The sequence below is a fragment of the Phyllopteryx taeniolatus genome, chromosome 9 (assembly GCF_024500385.1).
Source record: "Phyllopteryx taeniolatus isolate TA_2022b chromosome 9, UOR_Ptae_1.2, whole genome shotgun sequence".
Taxonomy (NCBI): domain Eukaryota; kingdom Metazoa; phylum Chordata; class Actinopteri; order Syngnathiformes; family Syngnathidae; genus Phyllopteryx; species Phyllopteryx taeniolatus.
Window position 1 is genome coordinate 17,171,810 of NC_084510.1, and position 26,700 is coordinate 17,198,509.

A 26,700-nucleotide genomic window follows, 5' to 3' on the forward strand; every position below is an offset into this window, starting at 1 on the left:
AGTGCCGATAGGGGACACTATCACCGTGTGTGTGTGTGCGTGTGCATGTGCATGCCATATGCATGTATTAATGAGTTGTGCGGAGCTGTGACGACAGTAGCAGTCATTGAGGCTGTGTCCTAGTTTCACTGCCTGCAAACTGCACGATTCCTGGGCTCCTTCCAACTCTGGGCTGAGGTTACATAAGAACCTGGCTTTTTTTTTGGGTTTTTTTTTCCCCCTCGCTCTTTCCTGGAACTCAGCCCCTCCGCTGCTGTGTGACCTTCAGCTGTAATTGTAGAGGATAAAAGTGCGCAGGAGCCATTTACCCATGCTGTGTGTGCGTGTGTGTGTGTGTGTCCGTCCGTCTGCATCTGTGGCGACTGTGTGCACCTGTGTCTATAAATGGGTTGCAAGGGGATGCAAGGGGTGGAGGGTATGGTTGATTCCCCCCCCCCCCTCCCCACACACACACACACACAGGCACATGCACACCTGTCGTGTGTTGTATCTCCTGTCTCAGACATAAGAATGGCAGTGATGCCAAAATTTATTTGTCCCTCCATGTGTCAGTCTACATATTTGGAGTCTCTTCCTTCATATGCAGCATGCAAGTAACTAACCTGTGACACAAGTCTACATTTAGCTACAGTGTACTAAATTCTCTCTGCTTCCACACATGACTGTACTCACCAGTCAGAGAATTAGGCACCCCTACCCAGTCGAAGGAGATCTGCCAAGTGTATGTTTTAAGTGAGTAGTAGCTGTACCGCACATAAAATATAAATGTCTAAATATTACTGCATGCGAGGTGTGTCAGAAAAGTTCCAAGACTGGCGCCAGCTGTTAGGTCAAACAGAAAGGAGAATCTGTATCCCTTTTATGCTGGAACAGTGGAATTTTTAAGATGCCACTGTGATTATTTATATTCTTAGATTGATATTGAAATTTTCAGTCAGGCAGAAGTTTTAAAGGGGAGTGACAGAAAAAACAAAGGGGAGAGACAGTGAAAAAGTAACTAAAATAATATAGAAATAGAAGACAACAAAAGACAGAACATTAGCTGTAATAAAGATGAGGAAAGTAAATGATTATACGCCTACTACAATGGCACATAAGAGTTGAGTGTTGTATGGGGCAGTAGCGCTACACCCTGTGAAGGAATGACAGGACAAAATAGGATAGGACTGGACAGGACAAGGACAGGAGGGGACGCATGCAGGGCATAAGTAGTGGACCCGGCTGTCCAACTGAAGTGTGGTGGGAGTGTAAATGTAAATTCTAAACATCTTTAGAAATAGAGTGCAAGTGAGGGGATAACCAGCACGTTCGCATAGTTATGAGTTATTTATCGCAATGAGTGAGTGGCCCCACACCAAGTGAATAAGTCCCATAGGAGTGTCTGCGGACACATGCAAGTGAATTGACACCGTCTCACATGCACAATAACCTTTACAAGTGACCCCCCCACCGCCAGAAGAGCGGGACGCAACCCGCAGAGCCCGCCAATGTAGCCAGACCCTGGCCAGCCAGAGGGCGATACACTGTCCCCCACTTGGTGGAAAGGAGGGGGGATAGGGACGCCCAACAGGGGAACGATAAGAGGGGCACCTGGGAGAGCGGCCACGGGGCATGAGAAGGGAGCCCCCACCCCGAGCAACCATCCAGCCAGAGGGGTCTGGCCCCAGGAGCACTGGCATGAGCCTAGTGGAAACCCACCTCCCTCCTGTTACTATGACTGCCAAGTCCCTGACTAGCAGTCATTGGCCCTACCCTGTGCATAAGTGATCACTGACTGGTGTAGTGCATCTGGAGTGGCCTGTGAGGATGGGGGCCGTGACAACCAAGCTGCAGAGGAGCCCAAAAGAATCCTTTCAGGAGTGCATGAACGTGTAGCAGAGAATGCTGAGACTCCAAGTTAACTACTTCCATAAGGGAAAACCTATAGTTTGTATTTGAAATATGTCTTTTGTGACTCCAGTTCTGGAACATTTTACACCCCTCAAAAGGTGGGGGAAGAACAGTGTGAATAAATTTTAAAAAGTATAAATGCTATAACATTTAAAAAGAATGTAACATTTCGTATCGCATGGCTTACAAAGCTTTTCATAGCACTGTCACGATAAGGATCGTATTAGCCTATTAGAGGCAGAGTAACATTAGTGATGTTTGTGCTCCTGCACCATTGCTAAATGTCAGGGACATTGACTCTCAGACTTATGTAAGGAGTTGAGCATACAGACTGTTGATTTTTTTTTTTTTCTATTCTCAAGTTTGCCTCCACTGTTCACGTGCGTGGCTACGGTCTTATTATGCAAGCTCTTGTTTTAACGCAAGTCATACGTCATGCATTTTACTCCCTTCTTCCTCCCGAACATTGCGGGATCTGTTTTTCAGATCTTGTTACGTTAAGTTGATTTATTCACTTTCACTTTTGGAGTGCCGGTCAGCTGCAATGCCCATAGGAAGCAGGCTTGTGGTAAACACCAGTGCTTCTGTGTCCACCACTGTTTCAGCTTCAGCATACAAAGATGCATTTGTTTCGGTACTTTCAGAGACGTATTTTGTAGATTTCAGTGTACGTGCTTGTCACATATACGTCATTTTGTTAAGCGGAGATTTGTGATTGTAACCAAAGGGGTTTGTCCCAGGGAATTTCCAGTTTGCTAGAATGTGATGCAGTCAGGGCGGATGTGGCAGCTGTGACGGTGGTGTCTGTGGTCAGACTTGGGATCATGAACTGAAAACTGAATACGTCTTTGCTGCATTCGCTACTTCTGGGTTTGATGTGGCATCCATAGACTTGTTGGACGTTTCTACACTGTGTGTGCACATTTGATATTACTTACCATATGAGACTACTGTAAATTAATATTTGTATTAACAACAACATTAAATAAAGTATTAATTATTCGTGTAGCTGACATTTCATTGCCTTTGTTTTTTGTTTTTATTTGTTAAATGTCCTGAGCCCCCACCCACCAAGCTGTGATATACTGTGATATACTTCTGGGATACTCTGGTGGTGGTGTGTGTGCAGCTGTACTCCTGTTGGCCTCTGAAAAAACTTCAATGATTAACTTTGACGGAGGTAGAGTGGAATACCCTAAAAATTGTAAGAATACCAAAATGTTCACAATAAATATGCCAATAAATAAACAGAGCAACATAATCACACGACGTTATTCAAAGGATTAAAAGTCTTCTTGCTTTTCCTTTATCTTTTTGTATGTGATGCCACCATAGACAGGTGTCTTGATGGCCATAGAATTGGAAATTGAATGTATTATGATGTAGCAGACACATTGGTCCCGGCTGCTCTGTACAATATGGTTGAAGCGACAATAAACCTGCATAAATCATAATATTAATAATCCAGTCTATTTACCAAATCTTAACGTCTGTGCCCTTTGCAAATCTTTGCAGTTAATGATGACTACACAATGTAACATTTACAGTACATCTAAAGTACAGTAGCACAATGACAAAGTATTACTTCAAATGACATTTAAGAATCTAAAAATATTTTAAATGTCGTATTGACAGTTTGAGTATATGATTATTATGAGCAGGCAATAAAAATCTCCATCACTGTAGGACTATGAAAGGAAAAATATGTAAAAGTGATTTTGTTTGCCCTCTGTATTTTGGAGTGGATTGATGCAGTTCACAATGTTGAAAAATTGTTACGTTAATTTGAATGTAAATAAAGAGATTCATGTTTTGTATGATCTCCTACAACCTGCCTACTTTGCAGTAGCATATACAGGGTGATTGAAAAGTAACTCCCTATTTTAAAATACTTATAATTTATTCATATGTTGTAATATTTTTCCCAAATTTTTTTGTGTATGTTCCATGATTAAAGGTGGTTTGGTTTATTCTACCAAATCAACGACTTTGGAAGAACTTGAAGGGCGAATACAAGACGTTATGTCTCCATCCCACAAGAGTTCCTTGTGAAATCAGTTAATGCGGTTCCCAGGCGGCTTGAGAAACTGGTGGCTAATGCTGCCGCCCATATCAAATTTTAAATAAAACTCCACGCTATACACTTTCTTCTCATGTTCATTTCTTGTAAGAATTATAGTTCAGAAATAAATTGCAAGTACTTCAAAATGGGGAGTTACTTTTCAATCACCCGCTAGTTGAGCTCTTATTTTGTGGCACAAACACAGCAAAGCTCAAGAAAAATAAACACTGACGTAGTACAGCCACAATTGGCTCCTGACTTTGACTTGGACTGACAAGTTGTGAAAGTGTCAGTGATTGTTGTCTTCTCTTCTACTCTGTGTTTTCGTGACAGATGGCTGCTGTAAGCGGCTCTGTGTCACTGGTTTGGTGACCTGCTTCCTTTTGGATTGATTATGTAACTCTAACCCCTTCTGCCCCTCGCCTAGCCCTGCCTTTTTACATAACTTACTTATGTAGAGCATTGCCTCTTAGCACTTTGACGTATTGTGCATACTGTATAGTAAACTGTCATACTTCAGTGGACCGTCTAACCTGAATCTAGTTTGTTTACTTGGGCCATTAAAGAACAAAAACGATGCACAATGCAGAATTTTTTTTACAGAAAACTCTTTTTGATATTGTGAGCTATCTCGCCTTGTATTTACTCATCGACTTTTAAATGTCAATGTGATATGAGTCAGTGCTTCTTTTTATTCTATAATTCTTGCAGTGTGTTGCAGACATGTTGCCATTTTAGTGCTATGTTTTTGTAACAGTAGCATTAGACAGATTTTACCTCTTTTTGCAAAGGTAGTCCATGAAAAGATGCAGAACACACAGAAATGTGTTGACATGATCTAATGCTTTCAGCATGAGTTACTTTGCGTGAACATTGGCATATGATACTTTGGTCTAAATGGCTGTAAAGTTGATTACTTTTTTCTAGATCTGGACTCTATGGTAGTGGTAACTGATTTTGGAAATAGGCTAAAAGTACAACCCCAATTCCAATGAAGTTGGGACGTTGTGTTAAACATAAATAAAAACAGAATACAATGATTTGCAATTTATGTTCAACCTATATTTAATTGAATACACTAAAACACAAGATATTTAATGTTCAAACTGATAAACTTTATTGTTTTAGCAAATAATCTTTAACTTTGAATTTTATGGCTGTAACACGTTCCAAAAAAAAGCTGAGACTGGTGGCAAAAAAGACTGAGAAAGTTGAGGAATGCTCATCAAACACCTGTTTGGAACATCCCACAAGTGAGCAGGCTAATTGGGAACCGGTGGGTGCCATGATTGGCTATAAAAGGAGCTTCCCTCAATTGCTCAGTCATTCACAAGCAAAGATGGGGCGAGGTTCACCTCTTTGTGAACAAGTGCGTGAGAAAATAGTCGAACAGTTCAAGGACAATGTTCCTCATCGTACAATTGCAAGGAATTTAGGGATTTCATCATCTACGGTCCATAGTAGCATCAAAAGGTTCAGCGAATAGAGAGAAATCACTGCATGTAAGCGGCAAGGCCGAAAATCAACATTGAATGCTCGTGACCTTCGATCCCTCAGGCGGCACTGCATCAAAAACCGACATCAATGTGTAAGGATATCACCACATGGGCTCAGGAACACTTCAGAAAACCAATGTCAGTTAAAACAGTTCAGCGCTACATCCGTAAGTGCATCTTGAAACTCTACTATGGAAAGTAAAAGCCATTTATCAACGCCCAGAAACGCTGACGGCTTCTCTGGGCCCGAGCTCATCTAAGATGGACTGATGCAAAGTGGAAAATTGTTCTGTGGTCCGACGAGTCCACATTTCAAATTGTTTTTGGAAATTGTGGACGTCGTGTCCTCCGGACCAAAGAGGAAAAGAACCATCTGGACTGTTATGGACACAAAGTTCAAAAGCCAGCATCTGTGATGGTATGGGGCTGTGTTAGTGCCAATGGCATGGGTAACTTACACATCTGTGAAGGCACCATTAATGCTGAAAGGTACATACAGCTTTTGGAGAAACATATGCTGCCATCCAAGCCACGTCTTTTTCATGGAAGCCCCTGCTTATTTCAGCAAGACAATGCCAAACCACATTCTGCACGTGTAACAACAGCGTGGCTTCATAGTAAAAGAGAGCGGGTACTAGACTGTCTCCCATAGAAAATGTGTGGCGCATTATGAAGCGTAAAATAGGACAACGGAGACCCCGGACTGTTGAACAGCCGAAGCTGTACATCAAGCAAGAATGGGAAAGAATTCCACCTACAAAGCTTCAACAATTAGTGTCCTGAGTTCCCAAATGTTTATTGAATGTTGTTAAAAGAAAAGGTGATGTAACACAGTGGTAAACATGACCCTGTCCCAGGTTTTTTGGAACGTGTTACAGCCATAAAATTCTAAGTTAATGATTATTTGCTAAAAAAAATAAAGTTGATCAGTTTGAACATTAAATATGTTGTCTTTGTAGTGTATTCAATTAAATATAGGTTGAACATGATTTGCAAATCATTGTATTCCGTTTTTATTTATGTTTAACACAACGTCCCAACTTCATTGGAATTGGGGTTGTATGTTAATGTTGTACTTAAAATTGAAACCTCTTCCTGTCTCAGTTGTATCATATATAATTTCTGGTGCCTAAAGCATGACAACTCATTCTCAGCAGACCTTTGCATGGCTTTTTGCATGGACTTGACTGTGTTGTGCTGTGTTCTTCAACTCGATGCATGAATATTAACCCCCTTTGCTTACATCTCTTTGGCCTAACACTCATCACTGCACCCAGCAGCTGGATCAGAACCAGCCTGAGAAGTTGTTGGAGGACCAGAAAAGGGTAGGTCCACTTAGTTGTAGCTAGATGTGGAAAACAAAGTCACATTTGAAGATATACAGCTGTCTATCTCAATAAGGCTGCAAAATATTAATTATCCAGAAATGTAGGCAAGGACATTCTGTACATTGAAATCTCCTTTTTAGATACGCTTCAAATAAAGCCTTGTTTTGAGGGCACTATCATCCATAACCAATTGCTTCTCTGAGAAGGGAAGAGGTCAGGCAGACCCAACAGCAAAACACAATCATGAGACAAGTTTGTGAGAGTCAGCAGCTGCACTACAGCTTGAGTCAAGTCAGCAAGTATCAATTTCAACTGCAGCGAAGCGATTTTGCAGCGAGATGCTGATAAAACTCTACAGAATAAAAAAAAAAAAAAAAACATAATTTTTTAATGAAAACTATCTGGGGAAAAAGTGTTTGAATCTTAAAGCATGGTTAATGTCTGCTGAAAAGCAATAAATGCCTACTTAAATTTTCATCACACTTACTAACTCATCTTATTATGCCCGTTGTGGGTACAACTTCAGGAGCAAGCCTTGCATAATAATCTATCGGGTACCACACAGGTTTGAAAGACTTTTCACGTAATCGCACACAAATGGACATGCGCGCACGCGTCCTCTTTCATTTCCCTCACGTTGTCCCACGGGAGGTCTCGTCAACGGCAACCCGTCGCTATAACAACAGCAAAGTTGTGCTGCTTAATTCTCAACAGTTGATGAGTCACAGTGAGAGAGACTCAACCTCAGGTCTTAGTGAAGACCGCATGCTGAAATGTCATTAGGCTGGGTCACTGATGATAACAATCAAAGTTTTGGGCCAGTGGGTGGTAAATGACGTAAAATGTGGGTTATGCTCATGTTTAAACCTTTGAAATGTTTGAGACAGTTTCTGCTAGTTAAGGAGCCTGCACACAGTGATGATATCGTGTACTGATGAGGGTCCACTGCACAAAACTGATGATGATTGTCTCCTGTTACCTAACCATCTCTAATGCCACATGGCTGCAATCATGTCATCGCATTTTTCTTTTCTTTGCCTCTGATAGGGCGAGGCACTGAGGCAGATTCTAGTGAACCGTTACTACGGCAACATCCTTCGGAGTGGTGGGCGGAGAGACAGCTTGACGTCATTCAGCAGTGGCCCCCTGAGCCCTGTAGGACCCAGCAAAAAACAATCAGGTGGTTAACACTAATGTTGAATGCACATTTGTATGTTGTTTTCTTGTATCACATTAGATTGGACAGTATACTGTAGGTGTATCTAATGACATGGCCAGTGATTGGGCACAGACACGTGAAAACATTGATTTCTCTGTTGGTATTGTGAGGGGTCCATAGTGACAGCATTAAGGAATAAAGTCCGGCTAGAATGTTTCCATATCTTTAGCCAAAATATGTATGCTTCCTGTAGTTGTAGTAAAACAAGTGTCTCTCAGCGTGTTATGCAAGGATGAAGCTCTCTGTCTGTCTGACCCTGAGCTCTTATCAGTTTCAAAGTTGTGCACAAAGCTGCCCTTTGAGCACGACAAGCACAGCATGCTTATCTCAGTCAGATAACACAGACATTGTATTTTGGGCTGCAGTTAAAATACCAAAGCGGTTCATCTCTGCCCACTGTCCCACCTTTAATTTTATTTGTTGGTGCTGATCCATGACATGCATGATGTAATAGAATTTAAAGTAAAAAATTTGTATTAGAATTTCAAAGGACGTATTAATGGCACTGCCTTGCTTTGGACCTTCACAATAAGACAAAGTTGTGGTTGTTGTATTTTACCTGAAGCGGAAGTTCCGCTTGATTCCATGTTTACAGTCCCTGCCATGTGGCCCAAGATGAAGTATCTTGGAAGTATTACTTGTGTGAGGCACTTTGTAGTGTGTCTGTGTGCAAGACTACGGCAGCCTTTGGAAACTTGCTTTCCCCCTGTTGCAAAAATACTCAGTATTCTCGCACATGAGTTCTGCATGGCCACAGTGGGAAATTTGCTGTCACATGCATTTCCAAGGCATAGAGATAACATAAAGCTTTATCCATCCATCCATTTTTTGAGCCGCTTATCCTCACTTGGGTTGCGGGAGTGCTGGAGCCTATCCCAGCAATCATCGGGCAGGAGGCGGGGTACATCCTGAACTGGTTGCCAGCCAATCACAGGGCACATATAAACAAACAACCATTCGCACTCACATTCACACCTACGGGCAATTTAGAGTCGTCAATTAACCTACCACGCATGTCTTTGGGATGTGGGAGGAAACCGGAGTGCCCGGAGAAAAACCCACACAGGCACGGGGAGAACATGCAAACTCCACACAGGCGGGGCCGGGGATTGAACCCCGGTCCTCAGAACTGTGAGGCAGACGCTCTAACCAGTCGCTCATCGTGCCGCCAAAAAATAAAAATAAAAATAAATTGAGATTTGCTAACTGGTTAGTTTATGCCTTACATTTAAGGAAATACCCTCCACCAAAAAGAAGTAAAAATATTGTAATACCATTGATAAAAAAAAAAAGGTTTTTGTTTTGTTTATTTGTAAGGTTTACACGATATTAGTCAGAAACCATGTGGTGCGGTAGGGCAGGGGGCAACAAAGAATCCATTACATTTTGGTGCATATCTGGATAGCCTTGCTCAGTGATTCTCAGTGTGGTACTAGTACTATTCATGGTATGTGGCCTCGCTAGTTGTATGTGAAATAATCAGTGGCTAAGTGCAGTTCAGTTGTATTAAACTTTTTAGTACAATACATTTGCATGAAATTATTAGGAAGTGTTTTTTTTTTTGTTTGTTTGTTTTTTTTATTTGGGTAAAGGTTTTATTGAACAATTTTTTTTTGCCATAGATTTTAATTGATTGGCTGGCGACCAGTTCAGGGTGTATGCCGCCTCTCGCCCGAAGATAGCCGAGATAGGCTCCGGCACGTCCGCGACCCTAGTGAGGATAAGTGGTACAGAAAATGGATGGATGGGTGGACTTGATATATATTTTTATTTTTTTCCCCTAAATATAAGTGCAGTGTTAATGCTCAAACTGCATGATGTTATAGTCGCTTGCAATAATATTAAATGTACATTTTAGAAATGATAACTCTGCCTTGTTTTTGGGACCACTCAGGCCTATTACAATACTGTACTATATTGATTGTGATGGTGGTACTGGGTGTCAAAAATTTGAGAACCACTGCTCATGCTTGATCCAGTATTCGTCTTTTCACCTGTGCTAATGTTAAGCGAGAGGGCCCTTTGTTACAATTGTATTAATTTCTCAGTGTATGGTGAGTCAATGTAAAAATTCAAACATTTTCAGGTGTGGGTGTGTTTACACTTTAGTGCTGATCCAAATTAGAATTCTTGTTTTCCCTTTTTGGGAGGTCTGTGCTCTCCTCTACGTTATTCTGGTTATACTGGAAAGCTTCCAGTTAAGTGTATCCAACACAAAAAGAGCATATGATCATGGATGTCATGTACTGCACATAATTTCTTTTTGTTTTTTAACATTTCTTTAGTCTCCAACACTCTCCATCAATCAGTTTTCAATATTGTTTATCCTTTATCCTAAAAGTGTATCAGGCTCCTGCAAAAAAAGATTGCAGGATAAAATTATGTTGGACCACCTACATTTGTAATCTTTACTGTAAAGTCGTCTTGCGGTGGACTTATTTACCACAGCAACCAAAGTAATAAAGATGTTGTTAAATCTGTACCTTTTGACAATGTGAATGAAAACAGATCATTATCTTATTACTTACAGTACAGCTCTTGTATTTGGTTTAAATAAATTGTGCAGGTTTGCCTTATAAAGTGTTAGTGGTCTAATGATGAGTGATCAAATTTCACTCGTATAACTTGTACAAACATATTCTCATGAACTGCAGTCACATCCCTGCTTTTGTTGCCCCTCCCCCATGTTGACCCGTGTTATTTTGTAGTGCTAGGGGGGCCTGGGGGCTTGAGTCGTGGGGAAATGAGCCTAGCAGAGGTGCAGTGCCACCTGGACAAAGAAGGAGCCTCTGATCTGGTTATTGACCTCATCATGAATACCACCAGTGACAGAGTCTTCCAGGAAAGCATTCTCCTGGCTATTGCTTTGCTGGAGGGCGGAAACACTACCATCCAGGTCAGTATACCCCACAGCCCACAAATGTATCCCCCAGTGCACCACTATATGATCTGCCAATCGTGTAAACACAGTTTGCCAAGATTTTCACTGCTCGTTGATCTGCAATATAATTGATGTTTCTATGAGTATATGGGTCAGTGTGCCACCATAGCTGCACATGCACATTCGATTACAGACAGTATCATTATATATGACGTTTCCCCCCCCCCCCCCCCCCCCGTTTTATTTCACTCCTACTATTCCAATGGCGTTTAGTAATCTCTTTTTGTTTGTTTATTTTTGTTTCTTTTCCAAGTACAGTGGAACCTCGATAGAACGGACTAATTGGGGCAAGGGGGTCATCTTATAGAGCCAATTGTCCGTTATACTGTACAGTACAAAATTCTTGTTTTGTAGTTTTTTTTTTTTTCCCGTGGCTCTAAAATGCCTAAACAGTACTAAGTTATTGTAAATAAATATTTTTAAAAAGCTTAAATGTTTGAAAGTTTCACATTTTATCCAAACTTACCACGCCGTTGTGACTGGTTATGGTGACATTGTTGACATAGGGTACTCATCATAGGCAAGTTGCTTTCATGTGCCGCGAGGAATTAGTGTGCTTCCTAGTTCCAAATCCGTTGGCAAATGCGAACGGCTTGACCCCCCCCCCCCAAAAAAAACAAAAAAACTGTTGGTGTACCAAAAATAGCATGTTCCAGACTTCAAAGACTGAGTGAACACCACTCTGTCTCGCTCTATTCACAATAGACAATAAATAAAACCATCATCAAATGGCCGCCACGTCAATGCCCCACATTCAACATGGCAGTCAAGTAGGCACGGGAGAGACGTCTTTTGGAATTGGATCTAGTCATATTGTGACCCGGAAATACGTCAGTCCCATTCTCTGCCTGCATTGCGCCACAGCGCCAGTAAACAACAGCGGCCAATTATGGAACTAACAGACTTTGTCAACGGCATTTTAAGTGACAAATGGAAACTATTTTTGGACACATTGTTCGGTCCCGACGGTCTGTTTCATCCGATTTCCGTTATATCGGGGTCCGTTTTATTGAGGTTCCGCTGAATCAGAATCTGAATCATCTTTATTTTGCCAAGTATGTCCAAAAAAAAACACACACAAGGAATTTGTCTCCGGTAGTTGGAGCTGCTCTAGTACGACAACAGACAGTCAATTGACAGAGCATACTTTTGATACATAAAGACATTGAGAAAAACTGTCGCTGAGCAATAAAAGGTTGCTAGTAATCTGGTAATGCCGGTACAATTTTTTAATTTTTTTATACAATTGTGCAAAAAGATGCAGAGTGCTCTAGCAATTAGAGCAGTTTGAATGACTAATATAGCAATAGTCCGGTGCAATGACCATTGTGCAAAGGGCGCCGAGACTTCAAGGAATGTACGCAGTTTAAAGTGACGAGTAGTGCGATAATCTGGGACAACCTGTATGTTGATTTGTCCATTGATGTGTGTCTTGTGATTAGTCTGCTCATCTATGGGTTGTTGTGCAATCATGGGGCTCGCATAATCAGATTACAGCAAGGAAGCCGCTGCGGTGGAGATAATGCTTGGGCTTCCCACGGCTGCGGCAGAGCTGCATCATGTGATAGGTTTGTTACATAAAGCCTCTGTGAATGAACAATGAGGAATGTCTCAGCCTTCAAAACATTCCTGCTCCCTCTCCCGCTCCCTCGACTTTTCTTGCCGGACCATGCTGGGCCTCCGGAAGTGGGGCAGTGGGGAGAGAAGTTGGAGGGAGTGGGGAACACAGTAAAGGAATTGAAGAGTAACTGGAGCTCCTTTCTCCCTGGTCTTCTACAGTTGTCAAGAAATACAACAGTAAAACCTCCACACAGTGCACAAATGTGTCTTCCTAGGAAATGAATAATTACCTAACCAAATCAATAAGTTGAGTGTACCTAAACATTACCTTTTGTCACATGCATGCTCACTCATTCTCATTTTTTCAGTTCTCAAGAAAAGTTTGAACTTTAGTTGACCAAAGTTAACCTTTTAGTTCATTTGACCTGTCTAGCTGAGCACCTGTTAGTACTTCTTTATGTTGTTCTCTCATAACACAGTTGACTATTTACTCATGACCTTCAGCGCAGAAAAGAGAACAGAAATAAACCACTAACCCGTATACTCCGTCTGCAAATGCTTTCATGCAAAGCTGGAGATATACCAGTGCGTTTTATAGCTTTCCGACTTGTTTTGCAACATTCCAGCTTTTAATTGAATTTCCTGGATGGTTAACTGTGTTGTTGGGACAAATAGTGATGTCTCTCCACTCTGCCATCTGGCAACAACACACACTGCAGGTGTGTATTCACTGGTGTTGTGAAAAGTCCCCCAAAAAATAACAATTGTGTTCTCATTGTGTAAATATGATGAAATGGGTGACAGATCCGAAGGGGAAGGGAGCTGCTCCATTTGGTTTGCATGTGGGGCTGCTTGACATGAGGGAGGGGGTGAGGGAAAGGGAGCGCAAGTATAAATAGCTGTTACATAACATCCCTTTGTTGATGCCAAGTCGCAGAGCGGAAGGAGAGAAAGGGAAGCGCTATGACCTTGTTTTTCTGCAGTCCGCCTCCACCTCGCACCTCTCCTCTGTGTCTCATTCCAATCAGAGTTTGTCTCCATGGATACAGACAGGCTGTGTTTACCCAACACTACAGGGGCGGGGGCTGGGATGCGTGTCCCTCTCCTCTCTCTCTCTCTTTTACCATCATTTTCTGCTATTGGCCTTTCTCCATTCTCTCCTTGACCACTGTTACTTCGTCAATCACATCATCTCCTCATCAGGCTATCCTCGTCATTGATATCCAAACACAGATGGGGTGCTGCGCAAGAGCCAGTATCACACTGCTGTGCATGGAAAGCCGTTCGAGTATTTATTCGATATCCTTGATATCCAGCTGGAGGTCCATGTATTAGTACTGTCTTCATCTGCGCTAGTAGAACTACTGTGTCTTACTCGCAATGCTTTTTCCGCTACTGCATGTGCACAACTACATGTTACTAGTGAGGCAAAACTGCACTAGTTGGCATCTGCGTGCTACTACTGTAGAACTACTGCAGTTGTCAACTAGTGCACAGTTTTGCCTCACTAGTAATATGCAGTTATCCTACTCATTTGCCAAAGTTTTCTTACTAGTGTGCAGAAATGTCATTCTATAGTGAAAGGCAGCAGTAGAAAAAAAACATTGCTAGTAAGATACAGTTATTGTACTAGCGCGCCCTAGTCATTCAACAAGTGCCCTAAATTGTCTTATTAGTGAGGACAAAGCACATGCTAGTACATGGACCTTAAGCTGGATAGCAAGGATTTCAAATAAATGCTCAAACAGCTTGTCATAAAGCCATTAAAGCATTTATTCTCAGCAGACTCATTTTCATTCATAACTGGGTAAACCTTTTAAGCGTTTATTCAATGCCCTAGTAGTACTGCAAATTGTCTTACTAAGGACAAAGAGCGTACTAGTACATGAACTTTAAGCTAGATATCAAGGAAAAATGAATAGCCGCTCAAATGGCTTTCCATGCATAGATGGTAGCTTCAGGAGCTTATATTAATTTTGGAAGAAACCATGAAAGGAATGTTTAGTCTGGTGCTTCTTATAGGGCTTCCCATATTTGTATTCATTGTTCTAGCATTAAAATTAGCAAAAATACTTTTTTGTCAGCTTTTGTAGGTGAAAACTATTGGTAAATTGGTAAATAAAATGTATATTACCAGAGTAAAATCCGATAATACTACTAAGTCCGTTGCCCTGGCTGAAGGGTCGTGCCAGGTTGAACCAGTCCCAGGACCGCATGCCCGACTGCACACGTTTATTTCTATGGTGACAATACCACGCTGATGCAAATATGATTACATAACTTTGGCAAAGACTTCAGTCTTTCTGAGCGCCTATGTGACGTGGGCATATCTTTTAAACATAGGGATGTGCCTGTTGCGGGAGACAGCTGACCTACTTTTGTGGGTGTCTGTAAAAAGTCAGTGGGTGTGGAAGAAGTGTGTGCCTTCTTGCTTGTGTGTGCTTGTGCTGGAAAGTATGTGTGTGACTTATGTAATTATAATGGGTGTGTTTGTGGCGGGGGGGGGGGGGGGGTATGTAATGGTGGGTGCTTCAATCTCTGCGCACTCTGGTTCAGTCGGTGGCAAACGTACCCCTGACTCATCCTCAATTGTAATGAGCAGAGAAGGGCATTCTGCCTCCCATCAGCTACCGCTCCAGACATGCTGCAAGACGTGAGTGGGGTGTTAGGTGCGGGCAGTCACTCGTCACACTCTCAGCCACCCTCTGTCATCAGGGATGACGGCCTCGCTCAACAACTCCCTCCACCTCCTCGTCCCCTCCCTCCTTATAGTCTGCTATCTGCTTGTCCCTGAGTGTTGACGGTGCGTACGTGCAAGAGAGCTCCTGCTTAGTGGTGGAGCCCTGGGGTGGGGTGGGGCATGAGCCTGTGGAATCTGCTTCAGGCCAGTATCACCTACAGTAGTTTATTGTTGAATTGGCTACAGAAGAGATTTGAACTCAACAGTGTGTTAACTTGACTTTAAGTTGTTTAACAATTGCTTGGTTTAGTAATGCATTGGTCACAATTGTTCATTTTTTTTTACAGAATGTGTTTGAATGTGTGTGTAAAATCGTCACACAAGATCATTTGGTGATCACGTTTGACAAAAGGCTTGATTCTTGATTTTTATTTTTTATTTTTTTCCCCACTTTTGCTCCTCCAGTAGTCCAGTTTTCCATTTAACCTGGAAAGACAGGTGGTTATGTAACAGCCTGAATAAAGGGAGATGAAATGACCACTCAGACAACGATGTTTCATCTCCAGAAGCTCTACCGAGAATGATGTATTTTAAGTAGTCATAAATAATACAAGACACTTGAATACAAATATTCCAACAATGATACAAAATAATACTCTTTTATATAACATGCATTTTCACAAAACTGTTTTCTAATGTGATAAACAAAACTTACATATACAAGATGCATTATGCTTCCAATAAACTAAGCAGTAAATAAACATATTCATTTATCTGTAAATCTATAGACTAATGAAATAGTTTGCCAATAATATCAATAGAAAAAATACATCAATTCTGAACACACACATCGCCCCAAACCTCTTCAGTTGCATGTGCATGTATAGGCACATTGCCTGAGTGTGCACGCATCACGTGACTTCCCACTTCTCACCCGCGCCAATCCACAATGGCCGCTGAGCGTCCCCCAAACTAGCGAACTCAACTCGGACATAAACGTGAAAGTACAGATTCAAAACAATTATATGACTTAGTTTTAACCCACTGGTTTCTTAAAGCTTATGCACATTAATATTCAGGTATCATACCTGAATGAAGGGAGATGAAATGACCACTCAGACAACGATGTTTCTTCTCCGGAAGCTCTACCGAGAATGAGACATCGCGCCGAGAACTCCCTCCTCTGTCTTTAGCAGACATAAACAGTCGATCACCGATTGCTTTTCTCAAAGAGACAAAACTAGCATATCACACACCTGACATATTGTACAGGTATAGACAAGTATTTTTAAACAGTGTTCACCATATTTAAACGTAAATAAGTTTTTAACCTCTTCTAGAACGCAAATCTTTTAACATTTCCCACAAGTTTGAAAGTCCTACATTCATCTACATGAGTTTTACCTATTCATGAATTACTGACTTTTGAATTCTTATCATCATATATGACTAATCTATCACAGTTACATAACCCTCACTGGCCCAGATACTGTCTAACAGAGTATTCTGGGTGTCTTCCTCTCTTTCAGTCAACTGCCCGCACTCCTTTTTTAAAATTTCCTATTCCCTCTGTCTTGCTTTTCGTGTCTGGACTGTTTTACTTCCCATCTCTTTTTCTGTGCAAGTAGGGCAGTCTCCCTCTCGTGTCATTTTTCACCCTGTTTGTGTGGTGAGTCGGCCTCTGCTGGGTAAGGCCTTTGTAAAGGGTGCTATAGATAAGAACTGTTACACAATCAAAACAACTTTCCAGTGGGCCGGTCGGCACTCATTGTACATGATGTAGAAGTGCTCTAATCCTGCGTGACCCCATTCCTGAACAATAGCGGAACTAAACCCCCATGTCTACCTAAATCCAGACTTGCGCCCTTAAGATTTGTATAATTCTTTGTGACTGTCCAGTCAAGTCCATTAATGAATTACTTTTAATAAAAGTTGAAGTCCTCATGATTAAAACCAAATCGTTTCATGTTTGCAGTGACTACACAGTCTACCTGTCAGTACTGCATTATTAGGAATCCTACTCGTGTTGGAGGCAAGACACGCCACACTGCAACATGATTGGCTCATGCATTGTGGGAAAGGCAGGCTACGCAGATGTAACGGGATGACCATTCTAAATATGTATCACATTTGTACGAAATAACAGTTTGTTCAGGTAACGTTTAGGCATAGGGTTGGGGTTAAGGCGGTTTAGGATGGGGTAGGGTTAGGATTGGGGAGGTTAGTGTTAGTGGAATTAATACTAACGCCGCCACACATAAGTCACATGCTTCTTTTCCCGTCTAGAAGCAGTAGGCCGTGTTCTACCGGGATACACCAGCTAGAAAATGAGTGGGATTCGTAGTAACGCGTCAGTGCTCTAGTTGCATTATCCAAACTTGAAATAACATTGTCTTTTCAATTCAATAAATTGAGTTTTTGAATATGAGCACTAAGTGTGACTTTTGAAACTTAATTGGTTTGTTATATTATGGTTGGAAATTACTCACTTTCAATGTTGCCATTTTACATCATCCACCCACCCATTTTCTGTACTGCTTGTTGTCATTAGGGTCACAGGTGACCGACAGCCTCTTCCAGCCTACTTTGAGCAAGCGGCGGGATACAACTTGGTCTGCTTTCACTGAAGCTGGTAACTTTGTGATGTTTTCCCTGTGTGTCCAGCGTTCATTCTTCTGCCGTCTAACAGAGGACAAAAAGTCAGAAAAGTTCTTTCGCGTTTTCTACGACCGCATGAAGCTGGCGCAGCTGGAGATCAAAGCTACAGTGACAGTAAATACCAGCGACCTCGGAAACCGGAAGAGAGATTACGACAGCCAGGAAAAAGACACCCCGGTCCGCAAAAAAGGTTTGTGGTTACCCTTTCGATTTAGCAAAAGTACAGGTACCTTTTCGTTTTTTTTTCTTATTTTGCTCCCGTCCTCCCCCTACTGTAGAGAGGTGTAATTTATTTTTAGGCCACCGCGGTAAATGCAAATAGTAAATAAGCCTTAGTTGTTTCGTCAAACATTGGTGAACCATTCGGTTCAATAAATATTTTCAGTTGCAATTATTTTCGTTCCCTTGTATATGTAGACCACCAAGGGGGATAAGTCTTTAAATTGCATGTAAACGTTTACTTAGCTCAGTACCTAATATCTTCAAACAGTAGGGGGAAAAAAAGCCAAGCGAGTGTTTGTACTTCATAAATGAGAATAAAACTAGTATACAGTAAAAAAAAATATATATATCTTTTTAATCCATCAGTTTGTGGGAGCTCTGAACAATACCGTTTCCACTGATGCTAGCGCTATCACAAGTCGAGGCTGGTCCACCATTATTATAGGTAGGTGTAGGTGGTCAGCGTCAGCATGGCAATGGCAGAGATGCTATTCTCTTAATTACAACCTGGAGTGCAATCAAAATAATTTAGTATATATTGGGATCTTTTATGTGAAAACATAACTCAAACAATATTGTAAACACAAACAAATAAGCTCATGCTTAAATTACAATTGATATACTTTTGTTTGTGTTTGTTCAGCAAGAGAATCATCCGTCGTCATGACAGAAGAAGTGCGAGAGCAACTACTCGAGGCGTCGTCTGCCACCAAGAAAGCTTTTAACTCTTATCGGCGGGAAGCTGACCCAGAGGACCATTTCACCTCTGCAGATGGCCAGCCAAGCACCGGAGACAAGAATCAGGATGAAGGGGAGATGAGCTACGTCATCATTATCATGCAGCCCATCCTTCGTTTCCTGCAGCTACTTTGTGAGAATCACAACCGTGACCTGCAGGTTGGTCCCTCCAAGCACCACATTCTATGTGTTTTCACAGTTTGCACTCACTCTTGACTGCACTTCCCCTTTTAAATGGGCGTTTAATTTACCTGCTTCCTCCCTAGCGCTACACACGTTTCTTTGTAATGGCTTGGAATTATTCCACCTGTCATTAGGGTGATGAGATAATTATAATGATGATGGTAATGTCAACCATCTCTGACTTTTCTTGTGATTGATGTTTATAGTGCGTTTTATTGCTCTCAATTACTGGGGGGGAGAGGGGAGGGGGAAATCTATGACTTTCATGGAACACAACTCTGAATCTTGTTTAAAAATGTGTTGAAGGAGCAGATTTTTTTTTTTATGTGGAAAAGCACTTTTGCATTAAAGGTAGAATATGCAAATTGTTAGCTCGTTTTGAACGTAGCTTCTTTTCACTCCCCGCCCGTGCCCTCTCGTGCCTCTGGCCAAAGCTCACTAACGCGTGTACACAGCGGCACGACAAGGCAGCTACATTGCTAGTATTTCTTATTCATGATGAAGTATTGCCAAAAATGAAATGTTGCTGGTTCGATGTTGTATTCGTGGGAATGAAAAATCAGTTAAAAATATAAGAGAGGTGAAAAAACTTACCTGATGACCCGGTGCGAACGATGACATAAGATGCACAGTGCGCATGGGCAATCTAGTGACACACTGTTCAATCACGCCTCCTCTCTCTACAGTCTCTGATTGTCTATCCTTGTCGTGCGGTGACCAGTTAAAATAATCATTAAAATTATGTTAGTGGCATGAAATTGTGCCAGATATGAATGATATTTCAAAAGATAATTTTAATAATATTCTACTGACCGGTCATAAGACAATTGTGACTAAAAAACTAAAAAGTGTTTAGTTTTTTTTAACTGCAAACTCTACCTTTAAAACTATCCATTCAATTTCTGAACAGCTTATCATCACGAGGGTCACTGGTGTGCTGGCACCTATCTCAGCTGACTTTGGGCGAGAGGCGGGGTACATCCTGAACTGGTCGCCAGCCAATCGCAGGGCACATAGAGACAAACAACCATTTGCATTCACATTCACACCTACGCACAATTTTAGAGTCTTCAATTTACCTACGATGCATCTTTTTGGAATGTGGGAGGAACCCGTATTACCCAGCGAAAACAGGAACGAGGATAACATGCAAACACGACACAGGCGAGGCCAGATTTGAACCCAGTGTGAGGTAGATGTGCTAACCAGTCAGCTACTGTGCCGCCCACATTTAAAATTAGATCTGCAAATACTATTTATTAATATATATATATATATATATTTTATTTATTTATTTATTTTTTTTTATTATTATTATTTTTTTTTTATTTATAAATTTAACTACTCTGATTTTATTGCATAGTCCTGTATCCTCCTGAGTCGTCTTGCTGACCATATTGAACTACTTTTATCTCCTCAGAACTTTCTTCGTTGTCAAAACCACAAGAACAACTATAACCTGGTGTGTGAGACCCTTCAGTTCCTGGACTGCATTTGTGGCAGCACCACAGGAGGTCTGGGCTTGTTAGGGCTGTACATAAACGAGAAGAACGTTGCCCTCATCAACCAAACTCTAGAGAGCCTTACAGAATACTGCCAAGGTCCCTGCCATGAAAACCAGGTACACAGCAAACTATTCCAGATGTGACAACTCTACCAAGATATGTTTTCCATTAATATGCAATCTTTATTCACAATTTCCTCAGAATTGCATTGCCACTCACGAGTCCAATGGTATTGATATCATCATTGCTCTCATCCTTAATGACATCAACCCACTTGGAAAGAAGCGGATGGATCTGGTGCTGGAGCTCAAGGTGAGTTAGCAGGCATGGTGAAAGTAGAGTGGAGGAGGAATTTTCCACTTGGATAGAAATTGTATAGGAGAGGAAACTTAATTGGAAAGTTGAACTCTTTACTTCATTTTAAAAGCTGTTTTATTACTCTTAGAACAACGCATCCAAGTTGCTGCTTGCCATTATGGAGAGCCGTCATGACAGCGAGAATGCTGAGAGGATACTGTACAACATGAGACCTAAAGAGCTTGTGAGTAACTTAGAACATGGTCTTCTCTCAGATCTTAAATACAACAGCTCCCAACTCTGTCTGTGTAACAATGAGGTTCGTTCTTCATGAAATGTGTGTCTTTCCAGGTGGAGGTGATCAAAAAAGCCTATCTGCAGGGAGAGGTTGAGTTTGAAGACACAAAGGAGGAGGAGGATAATGGGGATGACGAGGAACATGACGCAGCATCTCCCAGAAATGTCGGCCACAACATTTATATCTTAGCTCACCAGGTCTGATTTAACTATGGAGAGCCCCACACCTGTCACAGTGTATTCTATTGTGCATATATTTTACATAGAACTTTCTGTTTGTGTGTTCTTTACACAGCTAGCCCGTCATAATAAGGAGCTGTCCGTAATGTTGAAGCCTGGAGGAGCCAGCGGAGATGGAGATGAGGCCTTGGAGTTTTATGCCAACCACACTGCTCAGATAGAGGTCATAAACACACAACCCGGGGAACCAGAGAATTGACTCCCGCATGGTGATTGTAAACTCATGTGTCTAGATTGTGCGCCACGACCGCACCATGGAAGAGATTGTGTTCCCAGTGCCAAACATCTGTGAGTTCTTGACCTCGGAGTCCAAGCTTCGTGTCTACTACACCACTGAGAGAGACGAGCAGGGCAGTAAGATAAATGACTTCTTTCTGCGAGCAGAGGACCTCTTCAGTGAGATGAACTGGCAGAAGATGCTTAGAGGTATAAAGTAGCCGTTAACAGCAACAGTAAACAAACACACGAGAATCATTACATTTGACATATCGACCCTGCATGACAAATATTATTTATTTCTCAACCAAGTGCCTGATTGGTTCAACTCTGAGAGGAGACTTTATATTTCATTGTCACCTGTCCCGGTTAGGGAGCCTTTTATCACAATAATTTAGGAGGATTTTATATAAAAAGATAATCTTACCACAAATGAGGTGTATTTCATAGTTGATTGAAAAGCTTTTTATCAATATATTTTATGTTTAAAATTTTTGTTTTATGTTTAGCCACTGTGAAATTATGGCAACATATGACGCGTCTAGACACGGCTAACTTATTTTTGGGAGAGTTTTTTCTGAAAGGATTTGCCATTATTTATTGATAAGTCACTGAAGGGGGGTTTGAACGTGCATGCTCATGTTTCTGGGAAAATATTCCAGTTCAACTGTAATGCTGCGTTGCATTTTTTTGTTTTTTTTGTTTTTGTTTCCCCCCCCCCCCAACTACATTACTGTGTGTTGCAGCTGAGAGACTTGCTAAATTAACAACTAGTATAGAAAATGGATGGATTTTATATGAGAAATGGACTGTCCTTAATTCTCAAATCCATGATCATTCATTTTTGCAAGTCTGAACAAGATATCTCTCCCCTGTGTGCAAGTGTAATGTGCGTGTGCGTGTCTAAAATCAAAATGGGGACTTTCCTCATTTTCTGTGCTGCGAAACAGTTGTACGGTAACCTTATGAATCACGACCGAGAGATTGCTTGCTCATGTACATAAACATACAAACACAGGCCTCCACCCACACGCAGTCACATTTCTAATCCACATTCTAGACTGCATACCACATACAAAGCCGTGTTTTGTCTGTTTATTCCAATGAGGGATAAACTTCCTTGCCTCTCATTATCTTTCTGTCCATCACCGGATTTCACTTAAAGTTGTCTAAAAGTATTGAAAGCCATAATTTCTTACCATAGTTAAACTTTTTATGTGCAGTATTATGTTGTTTAACTTTTTTTTAAATAACAACAAATGCTCCTTTATGCACTTTATTGGGCAGCTGATGACGAGTTGGTAAGAATGTAAACTGTAACTAAAGTGTTCCGGGTTCAATTCCTTCTGAATCCTCACTAACCCCCATAGCCGCAGTGCCCTTCAGCAAGGTACACATTTGCAAAGGGGTATCACTACTGATATGTGCGTACTGTTACTGCTGTTGAGGGTGAAAGGTAAAGGTCAGATAGATAAATAGATTGCGCAGAGGCCATAGAATAACATTTATTCACAATTGATTTAACGCAGTATCTTTTACTCATAAACTTGAACCGTTCTCTATTTCCCAGCCCAGCCGGTGTTGTACTGGTGTTCCAGAAACATTTCAGTCTGGAGCAACGTTTCCTTCAATCTGGCTGTGCTCATGAACCTGCTCGTCTGCTTCTTCTACCCGCTGGAGGGGATACACGGAGGTCAGTTGCACAGGGGCACAAACCAGAGTGTGACCACTGACCTCATCTGATGTCACTGAGGATGTCATTTTGCACTCCTTGGCTCTTGAAATAAGTGAGGTAGACCATGTTCGGTTAATTGACATTGTAATGGAGGTTTAGAGAAGCTTTTAATATTTACTTTTGGTCACAAGGCGGGGTCAAACTGAGGTTATGTGCTCAATAATGCAAAACAGGAAGGACAGCGGCATGCTGGCATGCATTTTCTGCCACAACCTGCTCTCATTATGAGGAGTGTCTTTGAATGACAAACTATGCTGGCAATTCAGCGTCATCTTACTGTGAAGTGTTTCCTTTTAGATTCTCTTCCAAGTCTGAACAAAAAAAATATTTGGTGTCCTCTCAAATCACATGGTGTGACCACCCACAGAGAAAGGTTGAAGAGATGAATCCTTCTCCTAAGCACTTGACCCACTGATCTGCTTTTCCCCTAAAGTTCTGATCTGCTGACTTGTATCACCTGACCAGGATTAAAGAGCAGGACCTTAGAATAACCCTGTCTTTGTTTGAGACACACCCTTTGCACACAGACGAACTTGTTCCTTTCTTCTTTGGAACTGTGAATGTTTGGATTCTGTATTTTACTTGTTTTGACCTCAATTCAAGTGAGTACTAAGCATGAGTAATGTCTGACTGTGTTTTCCCCTCCACACAAAGCATCACGTGAAATGGCAGTATACCTTTGGTCGAGTTTAATGAGCACTTTTATGGCTCTATGGCCTTTGCCGTCTCGCTCCTGCTCACACACACACACACACACCCACACACATACGTCATAAGAGAGATTCGAGGTCAGTGTGTTCTGCAGCCATACATAAAGTACATACGTACATTCATGCCTGACTGTCTTTTGACTTTTCGGGTTAACATAGCACGTGTGTAAGCACTGGATGCTTGCCACATTCTTCACTAACAATTTTAACTGACTAAAGTTTGAACCTGAGAAACCTCTTGCTCCTTCAAGAAAAGCGTAAATGTAGTTACGAATACTGCATGCAAACGTCCCTCTTTTTGTCTGTCAAATCTCTTTTGCTGTGTGTCGCTCCGTGTTCTTTCCTGACGAATCTTTTAGCCAAAGTATTTTTAGAGATGGCTGTTATGTAAGTGGCACCTGTCATATGAGCTCAACATGGGTTGGGAGGGAGCGAGAACTAGAGGAGGGAGAGGTGGTGGAGGGAGCCAAGGAGGGAGGAAAGGAAGTAGAGGGGGAAATGTTTTGACCATTCTGCTTCTAAATGTTTTTATTATTATTAGGCATCCCCTCTTTCCTCCATTTCTTTATTGCTAATGCAGTACAGCCTTGAAAGCATGAGCAAATTATTTAATAAACTGCATAAAAAGATAGCAAGATCATTCACAGAGGGGAGAAGTAGGGTATGGCCTTGTTATTTGTTTTCCAGCTCTATGCAGTTTATTTATTTATTTATTTGGTCATAGTGACACGTTCCCATATAAAACCCTTGAGGAGTTTCATGTGGAGATTTGTCATGTCTTCTCGCGCTAAAGCCCAGCCCACACGCTCAAGCGCACGTACACAAAATGTATGTACTGTACTGTCAACTACTTTTATGAGTTATGTAAGCGAATCTTGTTGATTTCAGTCCCACTAATGAAGCCCCCGGCCGGGGTTATCTGCGAAGTAGAAGCAAGTTACATGTATTAAACTGTTCAGCCACCCAAGTTTCTAGCTGCAAACTGCATTGTCATCCTTTCGTTGTGATGGCTCTGCACATTGAATCCATGTCGTATTTCCTATGAAAGCAAGTCAGCAGCGATCCTGTGCGGTAAATCAGTTGGCATGAATCCCTTCAGGCACGCTGGATACCCACCTGTCTGCTCTGCTGTGGATGGGCTTGTTGGCAACACTCATTATCGTGATCATCATGCCCCAACCGTTGAGCATCCGAGCTCTTGTCATCGTCACAATCCTCCGTCTCATCTTCTCAGTTGGCCTGGAGCCCACACTGTTCCTCCTTGGTGCCTTTAATGTGAGTCATCTGCCTCCCTTCCTTATTTTACAAATTATTTTCCTGTTTTTTTCAGGGTTTTTTTAAAACAATGCACATAGATGTTGCTTCACTTGCCATGTGAAATAGTTAACAACTCTTTCTAGAAAATTAAGATTTTTTTAAGTTGGATTCTCAGCCTGTGTATATGGAGTTTCAATGTTTCTCTCTGGTGTCTGAAGCTTCCCCCCACAATCTGAAAACGTGTATGTCATAGAAGTAAAATCAAATGTGGCTGGTGTGGAAAGACTCCAATACCCCATTATCTTGTACAGGTTAAGCCGTGTCAATGTGACCTTGTCACAATGAGCCCACACAGTTACTGATAAACAACCTGTTAAATGTAAAAGTGCTTTGATTTTCCGTCAAGAATCACTTAAACACTCAATCCTCTCAATGCACACATGCACTTGACAGAGCAGTCTCCCTGTGGTGTCACCCACAGCGCTGCAGTCCTTGCTTGCGTTGCCTTGGGTGGTATGGAGTATGAAATGCGTCACTGGACCTGCACCTCTTTGGCCCCTAGAGATTTTCAAGAGATTTTCTGAACACATTCAAATTCACCCTTAACATTTCTCTTCACTGTTTAATTGTTGACTACATATTGCTGACACTTCATTATCATCATCATTAGATACACTCGCACAATCTAATAAGATCAATTCCAAAAGCTGTATCAAAATATTCTGCCTTTACGAAGATAATTATACTCATTTTTGATCGACACTGTCCAAGAGGTATTCATTCAGCAAATGTTTATTATTTTGCTTGTAGCTTATAGTGTACAACTGCACTACATTACACTGAGAGCTGTTTCTTATAGTTTGCCCCTCCTACGTAGTGACAAAAGGTAAACAACGATATAACACTTGTATGTAACAATATTAGGTATTATTTCAAATGATTTCCAAAATCAAAATTTTCGATGTTAGAACTCGATATTAGAACTCATCAGATTGTTCAGCTGTACCGAAGTCAATGGGTGTGTGGAGATGCATCAGTACAGTAGGCCAGTTTCTAGGAAAATCTTATACGACCCTGTAAAGTGAATTGAAGGATTTGTTTCTAAATATACTATACAGTACAGGCATTACAATTGGGGTTGTAATAAGGCTGCTTGGTGCTTATATAGTGAGGGAGGGGCGACTCATGCTGTTCACTGCTTGCGTCAACTCGGTCCAGTTTTAGCCCCGCCCAAAAAAATCCAGACAACTGAGATGGTGAAAAAGAGATTCAAGCTATAGTTCAACAATTCAGTACAATATTGTTCTCAGTTTGCACTTATCTTCAAACGTATATAATGTATTCAGAAACAATACACTTATATGACTTTTGTCCGGCATGAGTCCCCCCTCCCCTCACTATATATAAGAAGTTGTGCGCCTTCCATCATATCAGTGGTGATGCAGCGCAATTCCCAGTTAGTTAAT

At 41.4% G+C, this 26,700-nt stretch overlaps 1 protein-coding gene and 1 long non-coding RNA gene across 7 annotated transcripts in view; one reads left to right on the forward strand and one right to left on the reverse strand.

Annotated features, from left to right (window-relative positions):
• Nucleotides 1-26,700, forward strand: part of LOC133484206 (inositol 1,4,5-trisphosphate receptor type 1) — a 77,597-nt gene that overhangs the window by 34,973 nt on the left and 15,924 nt on the right. For 3 of the 6 annotated variants that reach the window (XM_061786448.1, XM_061786447.1, XM_061786443.1), the window contains exons 40-52: nt 6,726-6,773; nt 7,824-7,956; nt 10,704-10,891; nt 17,841-18,024; nt 18,700-18,953; nt 20,398-20,598; nt 20,684-20,794; nt 20,928-21,023; nt 21,131-21,274; nt 21,372-21,479; nt 21,550-21,742; nt 23,103-23,225; nt 25,077-25,252. In XM_061786448.1, coding sequence (XP_061642432.1) covers nt 6,726-6,773; nt 7,824-7,956; nt 10,704-10,891; nt 17,841-18,024; nt 18,700-18,953; nt 20,398-20,598; nt 20,684-20,794; nt 20,928-21,023; nt 21,131-21,274; nt 21,372-21,479; nt 21,550-21,742; nt 23,103-23,225; nt 25,077-25,252 — 1,959 coding nt within the window. The remainder of the gene's footprint in view (nt 1-6,725; nt 6,774-7,823; nt 7,957-10,703; nt 10,892-17,840; nt 18,025-18,699; nt 18,954-20,397; nt 20,599-20,683; nt 20,795-20,927; nt 21,024-21,130; nt 21,275-21,371; nt 21,480-21,549; nt 21,743-23,102; nt 23,226-25,076; nt 25,253-26,700) is intronic. The other 3 variants (XM_061786445.1, XM_061786446.1, XM_061786444.1) reach the window with 2 other exon arrangements.
• Nucleotides 15,731-17,848, reverse strand: LOC133484211 (uncharacterized). Its single transcript, XR_009790326.1, has 2 exons — nt 17,666-17,848; nt 15,731-16,363 (listed from the first exon to the last, which is right to left on the reverse strand). It is a non-coding gene; the product is annotated as an uncharacterized LOC133484211 (long non-coding RNA).